The sequence below is a fragment of the Pimephales promelas genome, chromosome 6 (genome assembly GCF_988280905.1).
Source record: "Pimephales promelas chromosome 6, fPimPro1.hap1.1, whole genome shotgun sequence".
NCBI lineage: Eukaryota > Metazoa > Chordata > Actinopteri > Cypriniformes > Leuciscidae > Pimephales > Pimephales promelas.
Window position 1 is genome coordinate 5488733 of NC_142774.1, and position 26282 is coordinate 5515014.

The 26282-nt window shown below is 36.7% G+C and overlaps 1 protein-coding gene across 2 annotated transcripts; it reads right to left on the reverse strand.

Moving 5' to 3' along the window:
• Positions 1-976: 976 nt before the first annotated feature.
• Positions 977-26282, reverse strand: meis1a (Meis homeobox 1 a). 2 transcript variants are annotated; one of them, XM_039686622.2, is made up of 13 exons: positions 25895-26282; positions 24502-24707; positions 23894-24032; positions 23675-23725; positions 23500-23550; positions 22893-23039; positions 20430-20535; positions 18664-18809; positions 11819-11895; positions 5665-5723; positions 4770-4856; positions 2362-2462; positions 977-1729 (listed from the first exon to the last, which is right to left on the reverse strand). In XM_039686622.2, the coding sequence occupies exons 1-12, from the start codon at positions 25904-25906 to the stop codon at positions 2401-2403; spliced, it is 1143 nt and encodes a 380-aa protein (XP_039542556.1). In that variant the 5' UTR covers positions 25907-26282; the 3' UTR covers positions 977-1729; positions 2362-2400. The 2 variants fall into 2 exon arrangements, with proteins under 2 accessions (XP_039542556.1, XP_039542548.1); XM_039686614.2 differs by having other exon boundaries at positions 4770-4859; positions 25895-26281.

The following is a 26282-nucleotide window of genomic DNA, read 5'->3' on the forward strand; positions in this document are numbered from 1 at the left end:
TGTCCAATCCTGTTCCTGGAGATCCTGATCAAACACAACTGAAGCCGCTCATGAATGTCTTGATCATTACAGACAGGTGTGTTGACCAGACATTCATTTACATTTCATGATGAAATTTCCAGTTTAAGTTTTTGGACTCCAAAAGAAACCACAGGAGAAAGCAGTACCTCTCATGCCCTACTGGGGGCGATACACACCACCTCCATTGTGCAACCCGCTTACCAACACAGCAAAGGCTGTGCAAGGGGACTATTCCTGCAGTATATAGTATGTGTAAGTGCATAGAATACAAAAAATGGATTCCTGTATCCCACAATGCATTGTGCTCCAATTCATCTTCCATGGTCACTGTGACAATTGTCTAATTAAGACATTTTTAAGACTTAAAGGCAGAATTTGAAACTCATATTTTTGAGATTATAGAAATAAACATGCAACATACTGAGGTAAATGTAGTTGTTTGAAACATTTATCAGTGCTAATTGTTTTGCATTCACTATACTGTTCAAGTTGGGTGTCCATTTAATGTTTGTGAAAGAAGTCTTTTGCTCACCAAGGCTGCATTTACTTGATCAAAAATACAGTAAAAACAGTAATATTGTGAAATATTATTGATATTTAAAAGAACTGTTTTCTTTTTGAATATATAGTAAAATGTAATTTATTCCTGTGATCAAAGCTGTATTTTCGGCATTATTACTCCAGTCTTCAGTGTCACATGCCCCCTCAGAAATCATCTCAGAAAAAAATTTATTTGAAATAGATATCTAGTGTAAAATAAATGTCTTTACTGTCACTTTTGATCAATTTAGTGCACCCTTGCTAAATAAAAGAGTTCATTTCTTTAAAAAAAAAAAACAACTTCTGAACAATAGCGTACTTTTTAAACTATGTACTGTAGCAGTACACTAGTAGTCCATGCCAAACACAGCCGAGGAATCGAAGCATGTGCAATAATAATGATATAACACACGTGTTGAGGTATGAATTTTTATGTGAATAAACCCACACTCACTGAAAACCAACCAAACACACACAGAAACACACACACACACACACACATAGTGTGAATATACAGCTCAGCTCACTTCAGTCGAATCCAGAGCATCTGTCCAGATGCATCTAAGCGCATTTATACCGCAGTAAATGGTGCATGAGAAACCTTCAGTTGCATTCATCGGGCGTTTATGAACCTTTTCTGTCATATTTGACACATCCAGCAGCATTATATACAGATACGGGCTTTGTATTGGATTAGATTAGATCGCAAACTTCCGTCAGTGTGACGTAGGCATCTGGTGGTGTGATGTAGGCGACTATCGCTCCCGGACTTTTGTCAGCAGAATAATGACTCTTGATTTCGGGTGGCACTTGAGTTGAAACACGAGACTTTGTTTTGACCTTTCAGGCCACTTGAAGATTCACCTGGTTCCAGGTGAGAGGTCACATGAAAGAATCTCCCGGCCCAGAGCGAGTACGTCCAGGTCTCGAGGCATTTCTTTTTTTCTGTATTGTTTAATCTGCCCATCACAGGGAACACGAGTCCCGGCGGCCATCTTGAATCCGTCTGCCGCCTCGCTCCGAGAGTAAAGCTGTAGGGGTTTCTTTAGGGTTTCTGTACCGTTGAATAAAGGCCGTTTATTGTGATGCAAGTCAAAATCCAATTTCCGAATCTGCCCGAAAACTCCGGGTTTACGTGAGCAAAGGATCGATCCTCTCGCCAAAAAGCCTGAGTGTGTAATGAAAAAGAGTTGAAATCATTTATGAGGAAACACTACTGGCGACAGCACAGTCACAAATCAATTCAGCTGACGTTTCTGTCAAAACCCCTGCTTTCATCTTTATCTTTTCCTGTGGGTTGAGACATTAACTGATTCCAATGTCATAAACTGTCTCCACTGAGTAATTGAGTGACTAATTAATTGGACTGGGCGGTTTGTACCATGTGACGGTGGAAATATGGGATGGTGATTTTGCTGTACAGTTGCTGTGAGTTAGAAATGCGAACTGCTCTTGCATATTAAACGCACTCTTAAAAATAAAGGTTGTTTTTTGCAAGGACCTTTTTCAGAAACATAAGAACATTTGAGTCAACGGCTCTTAAGATAACCTTATTTTTAGCGTGAAGAACGTGTTAATAATCGAAAGAACCTTTTTTCCACGCCAAAGATTGGAGTTTAAAAGTTTGGATTTTAAAGGATTTTCATCGATGGCAGTAAGGAACCTTTATTTTTAAGAGAGCATGAAGAAAACTGAAAAGGTGAACAGACACGAAAGCTGGAGAGAATTACGGCTATTAGCTGGGTCGCACCGCCGTGAGGGATGTTTTCACACAGGGGAATCCCTGGTGCAGAAGCGTACCTCTCGTCTGCTGTGTTCAGCAGGGTGGCAGGGGTTTGTTTACATGTAGTGCCACTGGCTCTCCAGACCCATATTCACTCCCCCAAGACCACCCAGAGCCGCTGAGAGAGAGAGAGAGAACTTTTTAAATTTAAAAACACATTTTATTGCAATCAAAAATAAAACATTATTTCATTAAATCATTCTACATTTTATAAAACACAAAAAAACTCTAACCTATGAAAAATAGGAGTCACAGAATGAAAAATTACAAAAGTAATTGTGACTTTTTATGTCACAATTCAGACTTTTTTTTCTCACATTTGGGAGTTTACACGTTGCGAGATACTTTATATCTCGCAATTCTGAGAAATAAAGTCAGAATTGCAAGATATAAAGTCAGAATTGATTGATATAAAGTCAGAATTGATTGATATAAATTCAGAATTGCAAGATATAAAGACAGAATTGATTGATTTAAAGTCAGAATTGCAAGATATAAAGTCAGAATTGTGAGATATAAAGTCAGAATTGTGAGATATAAAGTCAGAATTGCGAGATATAAAGTCAGAATTGTGAGATATAAAGTCAGAATTGATTGATTTAAAGTCAGAATTGCGAGATATAAAGTCAGAATTGCGAGATATAAAGTCAGAATTGCGAGATATAAAGTAAGAATTGTGAGATATAAAGTCAGAATTGTGAGATATAAAGTCAGAATTGTGAGATATAAAGTCAGAATTGCGAGATATAAAGTCAGAATTGCGAGATATAAAGTCAGAATTGCGAGATAAAAAGTCAGAATTGCGAGATATAAAGTCAGAATTGTGAGATAAAAAGTCAGAATTGTGTGTTATAAAGTCAGAATTGCGAGATATAAAGTCAGAATTGTGAGATATTAAGTCAGAATTGCGAGATATAAAGTCAGAATTGATTGATTTAAAGTCAGAATTGCGAGATATAAAGTCAGAATTGCGAGATATAAAGTCAGAATTGCGAGATATAAAGTCAGAATTGCGAGATATAAAGTCAGAATTGCGAGATATAAAGTCAGAATTGTGAGATATAAAGTCAGAATTGTGAGATATAAAGTCAGAATTGTGAGATATAAAGTCAGAATTGTGAGATAAAAAGTCAGAATTGTGAGATATAAAGTCAGAATTGTGAGATAAAAAGTCAGAATTGTGTGATATAAAGTCAAAATTGCGAGATATAAAGTCAGAATTGTGAGATAAAAAGTCAGAATTGTGTGTTATAAAGTCAGAATTGCGAGATATAAAGTCAGAATTGCGAGATATAAAGTCAGAATTGCGAGATATAAAGTCAGAATTGCGAGATATAAAGTCGCAGTTGCGTGATATAAAGTCTGACTTTACAAAATTCTGACTTTATCTCACAATTCTGACTTTATATCTCGCAATTGCGACTTCAGTTATTTCATTTCAATAATTTTGCTGAATTATCATCTAATTCACTAAAATAAATGAATGTTTATGCATATATACACTGTATACAAACCATATATTGCAGGTGGACTAACATTTTTATGACAGTTAAGCAGTTTTTTTGTAATGCATAATTTAATAAAAATAATAATCATTTACAGAAATATAGTAAAAACAGTAATTTGGTGCTATATATATATATATACACACATTTATATTTATATACACATATTAAGTGTTTTCAATTTGAATATATTGTAAAATGTAAATGGTTGGCAAAGCTGAATTCTCAGCATCATTACTCCAGTCTTCCGTGTCACATGATCCTTCAGAAATTACTCTAATATGATGATTTGGTGCTCAACAAACACAGAGATGTATAGTCCAGGTTCAGAAAGTAAAAGTCCTCCTCAGTATTTTGTCACCTGGATTTGCTGATTAACACGGTTTTTCATGGGTGGAATAAACATATGGCAGGACTTTAACTTCCTGACCCCTGGACTTTACACCTCTGAAGAAACATTTATTATTATTATCAATGTTAAAAAACAGTTGTGCTGCTTCATATTCGTGTGGAAACTTTTTTTTTCAGGATTCTTTGATGAAATGGTCACAGAACAGCATTTATTTGGAATAGATATCCGTTATAACATTATAAATACCTTGACTGTCAATTCTGATCAATTTGTTCAAAATCTGACCTTGCGGTATAAAATCATTAATATCTTTAAATATAATATAAATATAAATATCTAAAAATTGGGATTTTTCTGTGTTATAGAAATGGGAAAGTTTCCTTAAAACAACAATGCAACGATGGCTTCATTTTCTTTAAGCTAACTATAATTTCTTATATTTTGATTATGGTGTAAATCATCCTTTTATAGAGCGTTTTATAAATTCAGTCATTTTCATGTTGTGCAGTGAACGCATTTTCATGTTCATTTTCACCCTCAAACATTTGAACATGCAGGCTTGATGTACCTGGTGGTCTGATGCCCATGTGCGACTGACCGTCCATTACGAAGCCTCCCATTGGCTGACCATCAGGGGTGTATGGGCCACTATGACCTACTGCGCACACACACACACACACACACACGAGACAGTTTAGAAGGTCAGACATATCCACAATAACAGCTTCCCAAAGGAAACGTGTAAACTGTCACAATGGGAAGAACACTTCCTTTCCGATCCACCCAGACATTTACTGAAACCAAGCTGTGTGTGTGTGAGATGGATAAGCCTGAGTTCAACTAATTCATCCTGAAAACCATTTTAGGGGCAGTTCAGGACATGTTCTTGAGTTTAAAAATAGCACAACAGAATTAGACCAAAAGCATGTCTGGAAATACACGACAGGTCCATTGTTTTAAAACTGATGCACATTAAAAACGTGTTTTTTGATTTTGCATACATCCAATTTGCTACACAAACATAAATATATACTGTATATAAACCATATATTGCAGGTGGACCGACAATTACTTTATAAACATTACATTTTTTATTCCCTTTATATGTAAGAAGCCTCTTCTGCTAATTTATTTGATTAAAAAAATCAGTACAGTAATATTGTGAAATATTACAATGTAAAATAACTGTTTTATATTTGTATATACTTTACATGCTAGTTTATTCCTGTGATGCGAAGCTGAATTTTCAGCATGTTTGGAGACAAATGATTGCGCATTAAAACGTGTTGATTTGACTCCTTCAAAAGCCTGATACTAGTGAAATAAACAGAGAAACAGCAATGCAACAGCAATGTGTCACCAATAATTAAAACATAGTGCAGATTTCCTGGATGAAAGAGCATTTTATACAGTTCAGCTCTGAGAAGTGAAACACAAATCAGTCAGTTTTACAAGGCACTCGCCTGCGCGGTTGGACTGGTCGATCATCGGCTGGACGATCCTTCTCCTGGCATTGATGAACCTGATGGAGCAAAGCAAAGAACGGGTGAAAACTGTTGAAATGAGCATAAAAGGACATTTATTTGTTTTATTAACGTGCTGGCTCCTTTCAAACGCAAGCATCAATAAAATTTATGGTTCTGGATTTGAACAAACCCAGAGTACTAAACTTTGGTGCACAGTTTGTGCCACAGACACGAATGATTAAGTCTAAAGAGGTGAAAACGGGTGAAAATCATTGTCATGTCGGCGAATTCTGCATACACAAACACGGCCGACGTTTACAGAACACTAAAAAAAATGAGTTTATTTTAACACAGAACATAAATTAACACAGAACTTCAATGCTTTCCGCATTTATTCCCATGCTATGCTTGACCTTTGACCCCCTGACTCGGTGACCTCACACCCCGGGCAGCAGCCCAGCTCTGCTCTTTCTCAGCCTGAAAAATTCCCCGTGACCTCTGACCTTGGAGTGCCAGGGCACAAGTCCACACATGATTAATGACCCCTCTGCGTCAGCCCAGGTGCTTCGCTTGCAGTCGAACCTTCACAAACGAGGGGAAGTTCTACTTTTAATTCATAGGAAGTGAGTTACACACACTGAGCATATGAGCGATCTTTCCATTCGAGGGGAAGCCTGCCTTCACATCCAGTTTTCAGGACAACTTTGACCAAATCTGGACATTCACAACAATATTGCAACAAAGATGCATTCACTGAAATATGACCTCATTTTCAGAGAATGGATGAATTTATCTTTTTTATTAAAGGAGTAGTTCACTTTTAAAAAAAACTTTTGCTGACCATGTCATCCAAGATGACAAGATGCATGTTCGTGATTCTCCTGTTCATCAAAATGAACAAATCTTTTTCCGAGCCATTTTGTTCATTTCGTTCGTTGAATGAACCAAATGAGACGAAAAAAGATTCGTTCATTTTGATGAACGAGTTCGAACAGGAGAGTCATGAACGCGCATCACAGAACAGAGCAAGGCGAGCATTTGAGCTTATAAAACTTAAACTTTGTTATTTATTTAGTACTTGAGCGATCGTTTCGCTTGATAAGACCCTTATTCATCGCCTGGAATCGTTTAAAGCCCTTTGAACAGTTTGTAGTTTGCACTGAAACTGTCTTTTAGACCTTGAACCGTTTGGTTCCCATTGAAGTCCATTATATGGAGAAAAATCCTGGAATGTTTTCATCAAAAACCTTCATTTTTTTTCGACTGAAGAAAGAAAGACATGGACATCTTCGATGGCAATTTACTCCATGACATTTATGGAGTAAATTATCAGCAAAAGTTTTTTTAAAAGTGAACTACTAAATTCATACTGGAAAACAGGACAAAAATACAGATTTAGAAAAAAAAATCATTTACACCTGTTCAGAAGTTGTTGTTTTTTTTTTTTAAAGAAATTAATATTTTTATTTGACAAATATGCATTCAACTGATCAAGACATTATAAACTTTCTATTTATCAAAGAATCGTCAAAAAAGTATCCTGGTTTCCACAAAAATATGAAACAGTCGTGCTGCGACGATTCTGTTTTCAACATTGATATTAATCAGAAATGTTTCTTGAGCATCAAATCATCATATTAGAGTGATTTCTGAAGGATCATGTGACACTGAAGACTGGCTTTGATCACAGAAATAAATTACATTTCCCAATATATTCACACAAAAAAACAGTTCTTTTAAATTGTAGAAATATTTCACAATGTTACTGTTTTTCCTGTATTTTTAATCAGATAAATCCAGCCAAGCATTATTATTCCCATCGCAGAAGTGAGAATGTACCAATTAAAATGTCTATATTTTGTAAGATTAATACATTTTCCATGTAGAATTGCATACCACAGCTTGAGAAGCACTGATGGCATATTCATGTTAAGAAGCAGTAAAAACAGAGATAAACAGGAAGAGCAGCGTGACGGGTCCAGGTACGATAAACGCTTTTTTCAGGTTGTTGAGCGCTAGCATCTTTCTCAACTCCGCCCGTTAGGCGACCAATCAGAGATGAGAGCCGTTTCCCCAGCGGAGAAGGGCCCGTCCCACTCTTTAAGGGGGTTAAAAGCTGACCCCTCACTGAACCCCTCTTCTCACCACGAGACCAAGTTTACGAGCTTCATGCCTCGGCCTGTTCACTCCAAACACACACACACATAACACATAACAACACTACGCAGCAAGTGAAATATTTGGGGGCCCTTTCTTGTGCACAAGGGAGCAAAGAAACACATAGTACCTTTACTGCACAATCCACACAGAACAAACCTGCTGTGCCATATACGCTCATTTATATAGGAAGAGCTGGTCTGTGGGGGTTAAATGCTCACATTCAATCTATACAGAGAGTCCACTACTGAAAATACTTCTATTCTGAATTTTAATACAAAATATTTACTTGCAAATTATATTGCAAATGCAAGATTTTTTTTTTTTTTTGCAATTTAATACAAAAATTGTATTTGCTAATTATATTATCAGAATAATTTGAGTGAAAAGAATTTTAGTTAATGCTCGATTTTCATGCTCGTTGTCCGAAATGAATTAATAAAGTTAATAAAGTGGGAAATATCAGTTTACATTTTGAGGTTTTGGCATTAGTTGTAATAATCGAATAATACACTCCTGCAAAATATATAAACAACTGGCTTAGACCCATTTTTTGGGGTGAAAATACTAACGTGCCCAAATTGTGTGTAACAATATTAAATTAATAAAACATTTATAAATAATTCAGCATTTTATATATATATATATATATATATATATATATATATATTATATATATATATATAGCATCTATATAAAATATGGGGATTACTTGTTTTTTTTAATATTTAATACAAAATATTTTTTTGCAAATAATGTTATCAGTATATATTTAATATTGTGTGTGGGTAACAATATTAAATTAATAAAACATTTATAAATAATTCAGCATTTTATATATATATAGCATCTATTTAAAATATGGGGGTTACTTGTTTTTTTTATATTTAATAAAAAATATTTATTTGCAAATTATATTATCACCATATATATTTAATATTGTGTGTGTGTAACAATAGTAAATGAATAAAACATTTATAAATAATTCAGCATTTTATATATATATATATATATATATATATGGGGGTTACTTGTTTTTTAAATATTTAATACAAAATATTTATTTGCAAATAATATTATCAGCATAATTTGAGTGAAAAAAAACTGAAATAAAATGTAACAAGAATTTCAGTTAAAGCTCAATTTTCATGCTCATTGTCAGAAATAAATGCATTTAAAATCTAAATGTACATATTTCTTTATTTTATGTCATTGCTTTCTTTGTTTTAATTATTTATTTATTTTTAATTCTCAAAACTTAATTTCCATGGCTTGAAAAAAAACCCCCCCGTAGATTTTCAATGTGCTCTCTTTTTGGACCCCACCGTACATTCCCAGGCCTCCCAGTTTATATTAATTCACCCTGTGATACTTGTAGCCTATTGAACCTAAACCTCAACAGCAAATGTTCCTGTCTGGAAAGCATAGACATAAAGTGTACTTCTCTCAGACCCACTGTATTGTGAGGTCATTCGGAGGACAGTGTTCCTCTTTACGAGTGTGTGTCTGTGCGTCTCCATGTTTAAATAAACCAGTCCAGCTGTTCCCTGTGATAATTTCTGTTTAATTTGACAGCAGCTCGTTTTCGCCCCTCGCGTTCCCTCACCTGTTTCCTCTGCGCACCCGAGCTGCACACACACACACACACACACACACACACCGCTTTCTGCGCTCTTGTTTGTGTTGGGCTTTGAAGAGCACCTAATGTATTTTCACTCCGGTTATTAAAATACTAATTAGTTGTTTTGATTATGAAGGGCTCTTGAGGGGTCTAAATACTGTTTACACTGATGAGCAAAAGCCAAACACGAGAAAATGTTTCAGCAATTAAAATGCAAAAAAAAATAAAAAATAGTCACAGAAATGATTTGACATGACTGAATCGACCTGACGACACACACAGTCCAAAATATAATATTTTAAAATATTAAGAAATATTTTCTACAAGCAATTAAATTGTATTTTGTATTATTTTTTATTAAAAAAAATCTATATTTTAAATATATTCCAGTGGAATATAATATATATTAAATATATAAGTAAATAGCACAAGATGAAAACCTTTCTCAAAAAAAAAAAAAATAAATAAATAAAAATAATAATTCTCATATATTTGTTTTGGTTGCTTAAGGAATATTCCACATATGGTGTTAAAGTACACAACTAGAGCTCAGCAAATTAAAGGACTGTAATGAAACCAGTCCAGATCTCCAACATTGTTTAACTCTACTTGTCAGTTACTATGGCAGAAGCAGGAGTTTATGTCCTTGTAGAAATGTTTCTCATGAATCACGACTGGTGCCGGGACACCCCAGGTCATTTCCTGGATCAGAACACACACTCTTAAAAAGTCTTCTCCATTGGTTATCGAGAGCCGTTTTCCACTCTATAGGGTTCTTGAGTCGACTAGCGGTTCTCAACTGGTAGGTCACAAGGAGTGTGCAAAATATTAAAGGAATGTCTGCATGGGGGAAAAAATGCTAAATGCTTAAACTAACCGTGTAATCGTGCACAGTTAGGATAGCACAACCGATACGGTTATCAGTGTGAAGTTGATAGGGAGGAGAAACCCTTCCTGTATCTATTACTGCTGACGTCCAAAGCTGTGAGTTCAATCAAAACAACTAATGAATCTAAAGTAGACAGATGCAAACATGGACAGAGATACGCAAGCATCTATCTATCTATCTATCTATCTATCTATCTATCTATCTATCTATCTATCTATCTATCTATCTATCTATCTATCTATCTATCTATCTATCTATCTATCTATCTATCTATCTATCTATCTATCTATCTATCTATCTATCTATCTATCTGTCGTCTATCTTTCTTTCTGTCTATCTGTCTGTCTATCTATCTATCTATCAACCAATCTATCTATCTGCCTGCCTATCTATCTATCTATCCATCTGTCTGTCTGTCGTCTATCTTTCTTTCTGTCTGTCTATCTGTCTGTCTATCTATCTATCTATCTATCTATCTGTCCGTCCGTCCGTCCGTCCGTCCGTCCGTCCGTCCGTCCGTCCGTCCGTCCGTCCATCTATCTATCTATCTATCTAACTATCTATCTATCTATCTGTCGTCTATCTTTCTTTCTGTCTATCGGTCTGTCTATCTATCTATTTATCTGTCTGTCTATCTATCTATCTATCAACCAATCTATCTATCTGCCTGCCTATCTATCTATCTATCTATCTATCTATCTATCTATCTATCTATCTATCTATCTATCTATCTATCTATCTATCTATCTATCTATCTATCTATCTGTCTGTCGTCTATCTTTCTTTCTGTCTATCTGTCTGTCTATCTATCTATCTATCTATCTATCTATCCATCTGTCTGTCTGTCTATCTATCTATCAACCAATCTATCTATCTGCCTGCCTATCTATCTATCTATCTATCTATCTATCTATCTATCTATCTATCTATCTATCTATCTATCTATCTATCTATCTATCTATCTATCTCTCTTTCTATCTATCTATCTACCTACCTACCTACCTACCAACCAACCAACCAACCAACCAACCAACCATCCATCCATCCATCCAATGTATCTGGTTTCCACAAAAATATGAAGCATCACAACTGTTTTCAACATTGATAATACAATAATTAGAAATGTTTCTTGATCCTCTAATCATCATAATGATGTCTCAGGATCATGTAACACTGAAGACTGGAGTAATGATGCTGAAACTTCAGCTTTGATCACAAGAATAAATTACATTTTACAATATATTTAAATAGAAAACAGTTGTCATTCATTGTAATATATCTTTCATTGTTTTTACTATATTTGTAATCAATGAAATGCAGAAACCTTTCGCAAAACCCCCAAACAACACACACACACAGAGAGAGAGAACTTGAGAAGCTTCTCCTTTGGTGTCAGAAAGCAGAACCCCTTTTCCTCAATAGAAATAATACTTTCACATCTGTATTCAACTTGTTGCTGTGTTTGTGATGTGATCAGCCCTTACCAGTTGTTGACCTGCAGGATGGTCAGTCCCGTGTCCTGGGACAGCTGCCTCTTCTGCTCCTCAGAGGGGTACGGGTGCTACGGGCCGCAAACATCGACAATTACAACGCTAGCAAACAGAAGAGCAGCAACAGAAAAAACAAAACAAAACAGGACACAAAGGTTTCAGTTGCATTTGTTCTTCAGTTGAACTGTGTTATGTGGCTGTAGGGTGTTTGCATTTGCAGCCAAACAAATTCCTTGTATATCTTGGCAAATGAAGCCCTAAACTCTAAAGGAAACCCCATGCGCTAATCGGAGAGTTGCCAGCTGGGATTTAGACGCCAAGCCACAAAGTCATTACAAATTGCTATCCTGTAACCAAGGGTGACGGCTCTAGCAAGCACCAAAGCCTTTCTCTAAACCCAGAGGATACGCACACAGTGACAGGGGAGGTCTCAACCTGTAATTAGACAACAACTGATCCCGGGTCAGCCGTCTAAACCTCAACGAGATCTATAAATAAAGAGGAGTGAGCATTAAACTGATCCTGGAGCAGGAGTTTTACAGCAGCGACTATAAACACCTCACCCATGAATGACTCTCTCTTAACACCTGTTGCACGCCGAGAGCTCTGGTAGCAAATGGTGGGTAACTTTACGACCGAGTGAGCCATGCTGGCTGGAGGTGTGTGTGTGTGCGAGTCCTGTGAAACTCAATGAAGAGTTAAAGGTGTGTGTGGGGTCATTATCCTGTTTACAGAGGCAGTAAAACTGTTAGGGCTCTAATGATCGGTAATTCAGGGTGAACGGTACTTAAAAAGCTTCTAAAACACACCCAGCCTCACCCGCCGCTGCAGCTGTGTGTGTGTGTGTGTGTGTGTGTGTGTGTGTGTGTGTGTGTGTGTGTGATGGTCCCTCTATTGTACTCAAACACTGAGTCTAGACTTTAGACTATTCTTCTTAAACTCTACTATATCAGAGGTTTCCAACTGGTGGGTCACAACCCAAAAATCACAGTAAGAAGGGATGAAAAATAACATGAGATCCAAGTACTAAATCTAACCAAAAGGAGGGAAAAGTTGGTTATTTCATGACAAAACTTTTGCATATTTTTGGTTCAGTAATGGTAATATTAAATTACAATATAATTTATATATTTGAAATAAAATACAAATATTTAATTGATTTGATACATGCATGTTTGTGTAATGTATTATAATAATTATACTAGAATAAAATACATCTGTCAAATTATTTTATTTTTATTTAATATATCCTTATTTTGTTAAATATACATTTTTGTTTTCAACTGTTAAATAATATATAAATGTTTAACTTGTGTATATATATAAAGTATAATAATAAAGACAGATACAAGTATTAAAATATATTTTTTTTAATTATAATATATTTATTATTTTATTTTTATTTAATATTTATTAGGGCTGTCAAACGATTAATCGCGATTAATCGCATCCAAAATAAAAGTTTGTGTTTACATAATACATGTGTGTGTACTGTGTATAATTATTTTTTATATATATATATATAAATACACACAGATACATGTATATTTATGAAAAAAATATTATTTATATATAAAATATTAATATTTTAAATAATATAAATTATATATAAATCTATATACAGTATATACATGAAAATATTTCTTTAATATATACAAGCATGTGTGTGTGTGTGTACATATATATATATATATATAATAATTATACACAGTGCACCCACATATATTATGTAAACACACACACACACACACACACACACACACACACACACACATATATATATACACTCACCGGCCACTTTATTAGGTACCCCATGCTAGTAACGGGTTGGACCCCCTTTTGCCTTCAGAACTGCCTCAATTCTTCGTGGCATAGATTCAACAAGGTGCTGGAAGCATTCCTCAGGGAGTCTGGTCCATATTGACATGATGGCATCACACAGTTGCCGCAGATTTGTCGGCTGCACATCCATGATGCGAATCTCCCGTTCCACCACATCCCAAAGATGCTCTATTGGATTGAGATCTGGTGACTGTGGAGGCCATTTGAGTACAGCGAACTCATTGTCATGTTCAAGAAACCAGTCTGAGATGATTCCAGCTTTATGACATGGCGCATTATCCTGCTGAAAGTAGCCATCAGAAGTTGGGTACATTGTGGTCATAAAGGGATGGACATGGTCAGCAACAATACTCAGGTAGGCTGTGGCGTTGCAACGATGCTCAATTGGTACCAAGGGGCCCAAAGAGTGCCAAGAAAATATTCCCCACACCATGACACCACCACCACCAGCCTGAACCGTTGATACAAGGCAGGATGGATCCATGCTTTCATGTTGTAGACGCCAAATTCTGACCCTACTATCCGAACGTCGCAGCAGAAATCGAGACTCATCAGACCAGGCAACGTTTTTCCAATCTTCTATTGTCCAATTTCGATAAGCTTGTGCAAATTGTAGCCTCAGTTTCCTGTTCTTAGCTGAAAGGAGTGGCACCCGGTGTGGTCTTCTGCTGCTGTAGCCCATCTGCCTCAAAGTTCGACGTACTGTGCGTTCAGAGATGCTCTTCTGCCCACCTTGGTTATAACGGGTGGTTATTTGAGTCACTGTTGCCCTTCTATCAGCTCGAACCAGTCTGGCCATTCTCCTCTGACCTCTGGCATCAACAAGGCATTTCCGCCCACAGAACTGCCGCTCACTGGATGTTTTTTCTTTTTCGGACCATTCTCTGTAAACCCTAGAGATGGTTGTGCGTGAAAATCCCAGTAGATTAGCAGTTTCTGAAATACTCAGACCAGCCCTTCTGGCACCAACAATCATGCCACGTTCAAAGTCACTCAAATCACCTTTCTTCCCCATACTGATGCTCGGTTTGAACTGCAGGAGATTGTCTTGACCATGTCTACATGCCTAAATGCACTGAGTTGCCGCCATGTGATTGGCTGCTTAGAAATTAAGTGTTAACGAGCAGTTGGACAGGTGTACCTAATAAAGTGGCCGGTGAGTGTATATGTGTGTGTGTTTGATAAAGTATACAAGATTAAGCATGTATATGTGTATATATGTATATATATAATGATGAGTTATATATGTTTTATTAATTGAATATTGTAATATAATACATATATACACACACACATAAAACAACATATTTTATGTGTAAATAGTACTGTGCAAAAGTTTGTTAGTATTTTCCAGAAAAATGGTTTTAAGCCAGTTATTTATATCTTTTGCTGTATTGGATTATTACAATTAATGGTAAAATGAATGTTTGGCAATGTAAACTGATATATTCAGACACACTACTGCAAAAGATATACATCACTGGATTAAAACCAGTTTTTGGTGAAAATACTAATGAGCCTAAGACTTCTGCACAGTACTGTCAATATACCTTAATAGATTTGAAGTAGTACTTTCTCAAATGAGTAGCATTACGGTATGTTGAGTATACTTTGAATTATGAGTAGCTTGTTACTTGGCAAGCTAGTTTTAAAGTAGCTTCTCCAACACTGCATAAAACAGATTTTCATTTCTAAAAAGATGTTCCCACAAAGACCCAGCAGGCCGATTGTGATTTTCATTAACTTTGCAGCTACAGTCTTGAGTGAATCCCAAAGTGAGGCATGACTTCTCAGTCCGACGGTTCTCCGTTTCATCTCTGTGTCTCCGCGTCGCCCCCCTCCCCTCTGCTTTTACGAAGAAAAAAAAAAGAGTCTGGCCGTGATGAATCACCTCTCCTTCTCTTTCATTCTCTCCAACATTTTTCTTTTCCGCATCCCTTTCTTTTCATGGGCAAGGACGGAAATTCCCTGTAGGTCTAGCAGAACCCAGGTCCCCAGGAGGAGCTGTCAGAGCCGTAATGGATGGTGTTTTGATAACAGCGAGTTCGACCCTGGAGAGACCCTGGGGGGGGAGTAGGAACCCCAGCAGATCCATCCTCACACAACATGCCCGTGCAGTTAGGCTAAATGAACTCCATCGCGCCCACCCCGCCCCCAACAAAGCCCTCCGCTCCTCATTTTTTGAGACTGACGCTAATTGCGGCTCCCTCATTACAACCAAATGCTCGACCGCTTCAAAGGAAAAGTACGCCTGTGGAGAAACCGGCTAAAACAGTAGCATGAAAGCCTAGAAAGTATAAATAAAGCCCCAAACAAAAGGCACCCCAGCTAACAAAAATATGGTCTAAGAACGTTTTGGTAACGTCGCCATTAAGCTTCCATTCTGAAACGTTCAAAAAAGTCTCAAAAGTTTGGATTTTTGGTTAACGGAACATTCCATTTGATGATTCTGCAAACGTTATGGGAATGTTACATTTAAAATGTTCTAAAATAAGTTCCATTTAAAAAAAAAAACATTGAATGAATGTCCAACCAAACGTTCCATGAATACGGTACACTCTTAGAAGAAAAGGTTCTATATAGAACCTTAAAAGGTATCATGTATTTGGAACCCCTAAAAGGTTCTATACAGAACCCTTTTTAAGGGTTCAATAATAAGAGGAATATGGAACCTTTTGGGTTCATTCATTATCATTTGTTTTGTCCTTTCCAGATTAAATATTTCATATTATTGACAAACATCAAGACCCTAAAATGTATTTATGAATGCATGAAAGATTTCAAGATATGGGGGTTAGAAAATGTATTTATATCAGTTTATGTAGTTAATCAATATCACACGAAGAGTGCCGTTTCAGGTTTTCTCCTTCAAAAATCAGCCAGATTAAAATGTGATATTAAGTTACTACAACAATAATTTAATTACAACTACAAAATGTTGCAGAATAATGTAATATATAAATGAATAATAGCCTATAAAGAACCTTTGTGACAAAAGGGATCCTTCTTGTCATTATAGAACCTTTTTTAGCATAAAAGGTTCTTTGGAGTTGAGTAAAGAACCCATGCTTCATATATTTTCTAAGTGTGTATAAATAATATTTTTGTGCTAACATTCTGATAACTTTAATTTTACTGAAAAAACATTCATTCATAACATTGTTCTGAAAACGTCTATCACAGGTGAACATTGACTGATTGCTCACCCAAGAATGAAAATTATGGGATTATTATTTAGTAACCTTTACATTGTTCCAAACCTGCATGTTTTTTTGGGGGGGCAAAACTCAATTCAGTTCTTTTTCATGCAACAAGGAAACTATCAAGCTCAAAAAAACAACAACCCACCATTAAAGTAGACAAAATGACTCACGCATCATGAAAAATAACAGCATATGGTTTTGAACAATAAGAGTGAAAAAATAATGAGCTAAATCTTTAAACACGATGCCTTTGGTCTGCTCTGCAGCTGAATTAGGGGTAATCAGCGAGCGGAGGTCTGCGAAATCACATTTACAACTGACAAACATCAATATGGTGATTTACATTGATCAGAGCCTGGGAACAGGCGGGGTGGAAATCATATGAATTATGCTTCGCATGCACTTCTCATATTTCTAAACTTCAAACAGAAGGATGCAGTAATGTCTGAGGTGTTTGTGTGCTTGCCGGAGCTGAACGGATCAGGGAAACTGTACTGGAATAAAGGTAAGGGGGTGCGTTCTTTCACACACACGACCTTTGACCCCCCTAATGATCTCAGGGAATGTTGTAATGTCATCTATCTGCATGCACACCACCTTAATCGGCGCCTGAAGGAAAGCCCTCGCGTCTAGAATCCGCATGTTTACCTCCGAATCACACTGATGGATGTTCAGTTGTTTATGTGCTCATATCTCTACAATATTTACTTCACGCTGAAATCACTGATCCTTCAGAAATCATTCTAATATGATGATTTGATGCTTAGCGTATCTGAAAATGTTGCTTTGAATCGCAGCCATTGTGTTTGAGCTAATTTGCTAACGCCGTTATTTGTAGCTTTCAATTAAAAATCTCGAATATTATGCATAGCCGCAGTGACTGGTTAGCACATGTTCGGCTTTTTCCTGTCCTCTTGTGACTCTTATGTAAATCATAAAAAAATCCTTCCATAACGTTGATTGCTCGGGCAGCCGTGTGTTCGGCTGCTTCACATCTGCTGTCAAGAAGGGAACAAACTACCCACTAATTACCCGGTCCAAATCACAGCCTTTATGTGGGATGCATATGAGCTAGTGTTTATGAGGTAGTGTGAGCGCCTATTTGTTTGGAAAGAGATTCAACAAGTTTCCGAATGAGAGAGGAGGAAAATAAGGATGCAGAAACAAAGGCTTAATGTATTATATATTCAAAGACAGAGCGAGGGGGAGGGGCTATGAGCTGTGCCCGCCCACTTTACCATGGAAACCGTTATCACACCGTACACATGACAACAGTAAGGAAACCCTGCCTGTGTTTCATCCCAATATATTGTTACACCAGTCATTAGTGTGTGTGTGTGTGTGTGTGTGTGTGTGTGTGTGTGTGTGTGTGTGTGTGTCCAATAAGCCTCTAGGCAATGTGGGAGCGTCACTGAGCTTGAAATAATGCAGGCGCGCAGGTACAGACACGCCGGCACGAGCTTCTTATCATGTTCTGTGCATCTGTAAGCTGTTTTATATGCCTATATGTGTTTTGATGAACTTTCAAAATGTAGAGGCACAACTTTTGGTTTCATGATAACTACTGAGCACCTTATAATGATCCTTATAATCACATAACATGCATTTATCTTGGGCTGTTAGTTGAGCATTATCGTTTCTGAAAGCCACAATTATGTCATTTATATGGAATTGCATTGAATAACTTTTGTTCAGCACGTGCTGGTTTGGTTTTACTCATTACAAAATAACACATAATTATGATCGTAAGAGGGTGATTTGGAATATTATTGGGAAAGCAGAGACATGTTTTACCGTGAGGTGCTGGAACAGCCATGCCCTCATGATGTTGGTTGCCACTTTGGGAAAAATGCCTCTTTTCTTGTTGTTCTTCCTCTCTCTGTCGGGGTCTTCCTCCTCTCCTGTGCTTGGAGAGGCGACACTCTGATCCAGAAAGTCACCTGAGAAAAAGAAACCAGTCACAGTGAACTAAAGTTTTTTTTTTTTGTTGTATTTGCATACATTTTTCATACATTTTAAAAGATTTTCAATGCAAATCCACATTTAGTGTGATGTATTTCCACCGTTAATGTACACCGATAGTACTTAAAATCATTTCAAACACATTATACTCAAAATTCATCATTCCAACTAATTATTTAACCCTCTGTTCAGTATGTTTTAATTTAGCGGTTATCCTTTTTTAAAGGGGTAATATCATGGCTCATTTGTAGGCTTGGTGGTATGACGATATATATATCGCATATCGTTAGAGGTTTTATTATATCGTGGTGTGTAAATATATTCAGAGGGATGAAAAGCATGAATGAGAAGATAGAGTGGACGTGCTTGATGTTTAAAAGAGTTATAAGTGCAATCTATCTTGAAAATGAGCGTGTGTTGACTGGCACACTGCCAAAGTTCGCTAATTTGGGACGTGCGCGATGATAAAAGTGTCATTAATGTGAATCAAACTAAAGAGAAAATAACTTTCTGGTCTTGACTGCATCACTTTTTTTAGCTTTATTTTATACATATTTCATTTTCACATTTGATTATAACATTTCTGTACTGAAAAACCCACCCCTAATTTGTTTAAATCATATTTTTTATTTGTCCTATTGTTTGTAATTTGCTTCTTTTTTATTTTTAATAACAGAAATGAGATCAAATAACACAAAATTATTATATTGCTACACCCCTACTCATTAGGAGCCAACATCTGTACTGTAAAAACTGCAACTTTCAAAGCTAAAAAAGTCCTTCTTCATTGAAAAAATAACCATCTATAAAGAATAAAACCTGCCGGGACCTGCATATGTTATAAATAGCAGCTGAAAAGAGCTGATTCTACCTGCTTAATAAACCCATACAATTAGTTTTGCTGGTATGTAACAATAAACAATATTTTTTGACTTGAAAAGAACCAGTTCATTTTGGATTTACTATTTTTAGGTTATCATTTTTCTCTAATTTCACATGCAAAGAAAAAAAAAGTCAAAAAATGTCAACAAACTTCACATAAAAAAATAAAAACAGACCTAAAAGCTGAAACAAATGTTTACAGTATAAATAATGCTCTAGGACAGACTCATTGTGATCCGTGTGTTTGTCTGTCTGTTGTTTCTCTTTTTCAGGTAGTGAGATATTCTGTCCGAGCCAGACTCACAGCTGCTGCGCTGAGGCAGAGCGAACAAAACACACACACACACACACACACACACACACAGATGCGGTGCTCGGGGAAGTATGTACTCTGGTTTTTATTGGCCATGGTTGGTGCTCAGAGCAGAGGAGCCCAGAGAAGAGTCTTTATATCCATCATGCACCATTTCCTGTCCAACACACATCCACACACAAACACACACACACACACCGAGAGGCTGCAGTTATTTAGGAGCAGTCTACCGATGTGTGTACTTGCGTGTGCGTGAGTGTGTGTGCGTGCAGTCGGAGACCCCCGTGGTGGTGCTAAAGTGTAAATGTATGCTAGAGATGACAAACCTGCAGCAGATCTGTTTCACTTGGCACACAGCGAGCTCTTGCGTGTGTATCTGTGGCATAGCGTGCAAGTGTGTTACCGTGCTCGCTGCTGTTGTCTCCATTGTGTGAGCCGGCGCGTCTGCTGCAGGCCGCCGGAGCTTCAGAGGAATGAACAGATGCCGCGTCGTCCTCTCTCCAGAACACCTAGAGAGAGACAGGTAGACAGAGTAATAAGCGTAATATATTATTGGTTGAGTACAGTATAGCGGCGCATACCAGAGGCGTGCTGTAAGGAGTAATGCAGAACACATGCTGCAAGAGCAAAACGCTGCGTATAAACACACGCACAAACATCTGCACGTCAATTACAAGACAAACAAACATAGACGCACGGGATCCATCTTGATCGGACGGATACGGTTCTGGATGCTGATTGGTCGACTGAGCGGTCGAACTGTGCTAAAATACATAATATAATAACAGCTATGACGTGAAACACCTGTTCATCTGGTCAGTGTGTATATCACTGCACAGCGCCCAACTGAGAACGTTTACATGTCAGTGACTTCAATTTTTTATGTTTTAAAGATGCAATCCGATCAGTGTGTTGCAATTAACTGACACTAAACATATAGAGAAATGTCTCAGAAACCATTTAGAGTAAGAAGGATTACATTAGGAGAGACCGGGGCTATTTACATACACACACACATATATGACGTAAATGTGTAAATAAATATATGGAGTAAATAATCAATGTGACAACTAGCCCCAGTTAGTTTTATATATATATAGTGGATTTATTTGTGACTGCATAGATTTAATTGATATATCAAACCTGTATATTATATTAGTGACTATATCCTTATAGTATATACAAGTTCTGTGTGTGTGTGTGTGTTCATATATAAAAATTTAGGAAAAATAATCTCCTCAAAATTCTTCAAACAATAGTATGGTTTATTGTGTTCACTTTTTACACAAATGCACTTAAAAAACATGAAATTGAAATTGTAGCTTGGATGATATACAAAAAAATGAGCCTATTTTAAGAGGATTTTGTAATTATATTTACCTCACATTTCCCAATGTGACAATTTGCCCCGGTCTCCCCTATGCAAATAGTTATTTTAGATTTGTTAAAGTATCTAATATCTACATACCAGACTACGGATTTTACACAGTTTTGAGACTCTTTGTGATTGTGCACACAATAGTAACGCAGTTTGGTCTTTTTCCTTGTACAAATAAGGAGCTGTTTTAAAGTGAGCATCTCGACGGTGTCTTGCGAAACATATAATAAATCAAGATTTTCAACCAAGCAAACATAATCCTTAACATTCCGAATGCAATGACGATGACTCTCTAAAAACCCACATCATTAAGGGAAATACACAGTCATCATCACATGACACAAAACTCACAAGCATCCATGCACATAATGCAGTAAACAGTAAAGACAGTCCACAATGCTTCAGTGATAGGTATTCAAGACATACACAGCACTAATGAACTCTGATGGATTGTTTACACACTAAATAATTAACAATGCCAAGTTTGCTGTGTGTGTGTGTGTGTATATAGATATATTCTGAAATAACAACATATTTTTTTATTTTTGATTGGTCAGTGTAGGAATGGACAACATACATGTAATTTGTATTATCATGTGATCTGTAATAATTTCGTGGGACGTTGTGTATAGTTAATTATGCACATGTACACTATAATGTGAAGACTCGGTTTTCATTTAACCTCAAAAGAGCAAAACTGACTCATTGTAATATGACAGAAGAGTGATTCTCTGCCGTTATTTAATATAGACGACGGGGACGGATAGTCTGCGGCCGTATTGTATCTCATGAAACAGGAGTTTCTGGCCTCCCCACAAAAACAATCTCTCCAGGCTAGTGTTTCAAGTTCCCTTCGCTACTGTATTTGAGCAGGTGACCAATCTATTCAACATTATGGAAAGGATATAGTTTGGGTGCTTTTAAGTTTGTGGTTTTATTGTGTTTTTTTTTTAATGTCTCAATTATTGCATGGTCATAAAAGATGCATGCATAATAAATATATTGAAGAATTACAAAAATATATAAACAGGTTTCATGTCAACCGTGCATTTGCTGAAAAAAGGGTAACACTTTACTTAAAGCCTTTATGTATGATGCATTTTTAAAAGTATTTTTAATGCATTGTAATGCATCTCGTGAATACCACAGTTATAATAAATCATAATACGTATCTAAAGTGCATTAAGAGCATTACAAATCACCAAGTTCACATGCAACAAGGAATATGCAAATATTATAATGCATTTTAACTTATTTATGAAATATATAATGCATTATACATGATGAAAAATGCTAAATGTTTTCTCACCACATGGCCCAGCAGAGAAATTTGACAAGTTGTGTAATAATTTTTAGGCAAGGCTTTATTTTTTAATTATTAATTTTTTTTTAAAGTTAAGTCAACTGGTCACTTGTTCAAAGCAAAACTATTCAGCACTGCCCGTTTTAAAGCACCCCAATGCAGAAGGAGTTTATCTGAAGGCTTGCCTGGTCTGTCCCTCCCGGGGTGCGTGTAAATTCCTCTCCGTCAGACCTGGATCCCCCCTCTTTATCATCCACCACCAGATCGATGGGCATCTTGCCCTTCAGACAGCTGATGTAGCGGTGACAGAAGTTGTCACACAGCTCATGCACCTACGATGAGAAATGAGAAAGGACAATATTCACATTAATAATAGGCCTATGTGTTATTTACGTGTTGACGCACGTCATAACGAAATTATAGTAACACTTAACCATAAGGTCTCATTTATTAACATAATGCATTACCTAACAACGAACGAGCAATTAATTTGTTACAGACTACTTATTAATCTTTGTTAATGTTAGTTAGCCTAATAAAAATCCTACTGCTCATTGTTTGTTCATCAAAGTGAATTAACTATAACGTTAACAAAACGGCTAAGTTATACAACATTTGATTTTAGTAATGTAGCCTAGTAGGACTAAATGTTGAAAATAAAATTAACGTAACTAAGATTAATAAATGCAAGTAGGCTATGCTAGTTCGTTAGGCTATTCATGTTAACTAGAAACCTTATTGTAAGTTGTTACCATAAAATATATAAATTAAAATAATAATTGAAAGCCAAACCTTCTCTAATTCGAGCAGATGAAATCGTAACACTTGTATGGCTTGAATCATCTAAAAATGAAACGACATATCATGTCACAAAATGGCTTTGTGATTTTATACAGTTCTAAAGGAATTAAATTGGTGCAAAGTAAAACATTTTTGGCAATTTGCCTCAAACTACAGGTCGACCTACCAAATTATCCAAATCTGGATTCGACGAGAAGAAAGGTTTTTCCGCTCTTATCTGAAATTAAGAACACAAAACAAAACAAACAATGGCGATCGTATCGGAATATCGATATAGCCCACAATTGTCACACAAAATTAAACTGGGCTATGTTGTTGGTTGTTATTAAAGGTTTTTTTTTTTTATGTTGTAATAACCGGTTGAGAAGACAAACGAGGGCCTGACCTGTTTTGAAAATACTGTAATATCTTCGTCAAATGACTCTGACGAGCAGACGTCGCCGGTCACCCCGCTCTCGCGCGGCGTGCACGTCGCTAATTCACATTTCTCGAAAACTAGTGCAAGCAGAGGGAAGAGGGGGTGCCTGGAAAACAAAACACATTCACTGGAGTTTATATAGACTATCTGTTCTGCCTCAAGACATTCGGCTTCAAGGCCCTGTCTCTTTTCCCACCCTCTCCACACCTTTTCAAATAATGGAGAAATGACGTGATTTTTATGTGAACTGTAGCTACTTTTTATTTCAAAATTTACACAAAAATTATGGTTGTGACAGCAGGCCAACAGCATAAATTCAATATCATTGAAAACACACGTAGCCTATATAAAAATGAATTTGTAGTCTTCAATTTAAGGGGGAAAAACACTGTCAGACACGTACATATTTCCAAAATTAATTTCAGAATAACCTACATCGTAAAAAAATGTTTAGCACAAAATAACAAGCGACTACATCGAAAAATATTTTAGTTAGGCAAGACATTCTGCCCAACAGCTGAACTCATCGACTTAATAAAATAGGCAACATGGGGTATTAATCACACATAGCCTACCCGTAAATGGCGTCTTTGTCCCGTTTTAGGGCGTCGTTAACGGGCGCCGGGCCCCCGGGAGCCCCGGGGTGCGCGTGCGGGTACTGGTGAAGCGGCGGGCCGTGACTCACGTGAACCGCCTGCATCGCTCTGGCCGCGTGAGGATCCCCGTACATCGGAGACGGGATCCCGACCGCATCCATGCCGTAATGCACCAGATCCTCGTACTGAGGAAATTCACAATGTGGAAGTTAAAACTTAGATTGAGATTTTGTTGCACACACACACCTTTACACATGGCTACACTCTTAAAATTAGGTTTCGCAGCGATAGTAGCCTAGAATTAGATGGGATTTCCAAAAGTAGCTACAGAGTTGTGGAAAATGTTTTATTAATCTAAAGAACCATGGCTTTTCCACTATAAAGAACCTAATAAAGGTTCCATGGATTTTAAAGGTTCTTTATTGAACTAAATCGACACCAATAAATAGGCTAACCTTGATTTTAACAGCAGGCACTTATTTGTTTTAATTGAGCATCAAACCCCAATTAAAACAAATTACACGTCAGTAGTTTCATACTTAAAACAAATAAATTAACCAGGCATTAGTTTTCATTTTCAGGCCCTTTGTGACTTAAAGATCGTACAGCGGAAAATATAAATCATTGTCATTACTGCTTGAAAACATTTTTGGAGCTGTTTTTACATTTTAAACACGCGAAACGTTTTAATTCACGTGTGATGTAAAATTTAAACATGTTATCTTAAATTATCGTGTCAAAATATTTTTTTTATTTATTGTTATTATTATTTAGGCTACAGGCTATTTCAACTCAGTTTTCTTGTTTACGATTGCTGAATTTCAAAATGCACAAAAAGTAGGCTATAGTGTAACAGAAATGTAGCAATGATTTAACTGCGTATAAAAATAATTAATGAAATTAATATCGATGTTTTGTAGCATCAAATCGGTCTCGTACACGTCGTACCCATCGACAGCAATATGAGTTATGAATCGGCTGTAAGCATCAAGTTACTCTTTCGGCTGTCAGCTAAATATGGAATTTTAGGATAATAGCTACTATACAAAATAAAAAAATATATATATTTGAATTTAATCAAGAATAAAATAAAGAATGATTTTTAAAAGTATGGCTGCATGAAAAATATCATGGCACAAAAAAGAAAATAAATAAAAGGTCATTTCTTTTTCTTTTTTTGTCTTTTTTTTTTTTTTTTTTTGGTGGTTTCACTTGTTGCTTCGTATTCCAAAACAACCTATGCGTAAAAACGCACACACACACACGATTCATTGAAGGAATTAAAGGACATCTGACTGTAATCATGTCCTATGTTTTATCAGCGTCTGAGCAGAATTAGTCTTGACGGCCACGTTTGAGGGTTTTTACGCACCCGTTGCGCCATGAGGACTGCGCGTCACCGACTCCCTGTTCTCAACACGTCCAGACCTCAGTGCCGCGAGCCCGGGGAGCCCCTCACCGCACTCACAACTCTCCCGAAGTTCCCGTGCTGAACAATAACATTGTAATCCACCCCAAACACTCAGCTGGAAAGCAACAAACGCAAAGCTGGATATCAGTAAGTTAGAATTCCAGTTCTCGACGCTCCGAAACAGCCGAAGCGCGCGTCTGACGTCTGCCTTGTTTTTCTATTTCCAGTCGAAGATTTGTAGCCAAAAGGTGAAAAAGCAAACTCCATTCGGTGCTTTGATCGTTTGGCTGGTTTATTCCTAATGCAATAACAGCTCTATGAGATGTGAGGAGCGCGGAGAGGGAGGAGG

Excerpts from the sequence above, each read along its gene's own strand:
- meis1a (XM_039686614.2), bottom strand. Across the intron at positions 23,551-23,674 it reads ATCCAGATTTGGATAATTTG|ATGATTCAAGCCATACAAGT; the intron begins GTAGGTCGACCT and ends TTTCATTTTTAG. Across the intron at positions 11,896-18,663 it reads GGCTGTTCCAGCACCTCACG|CACCCGTACCCCTCTGAGGA; the intron begins GTAAAACATGTC and ends TGCGGCCCGTAG.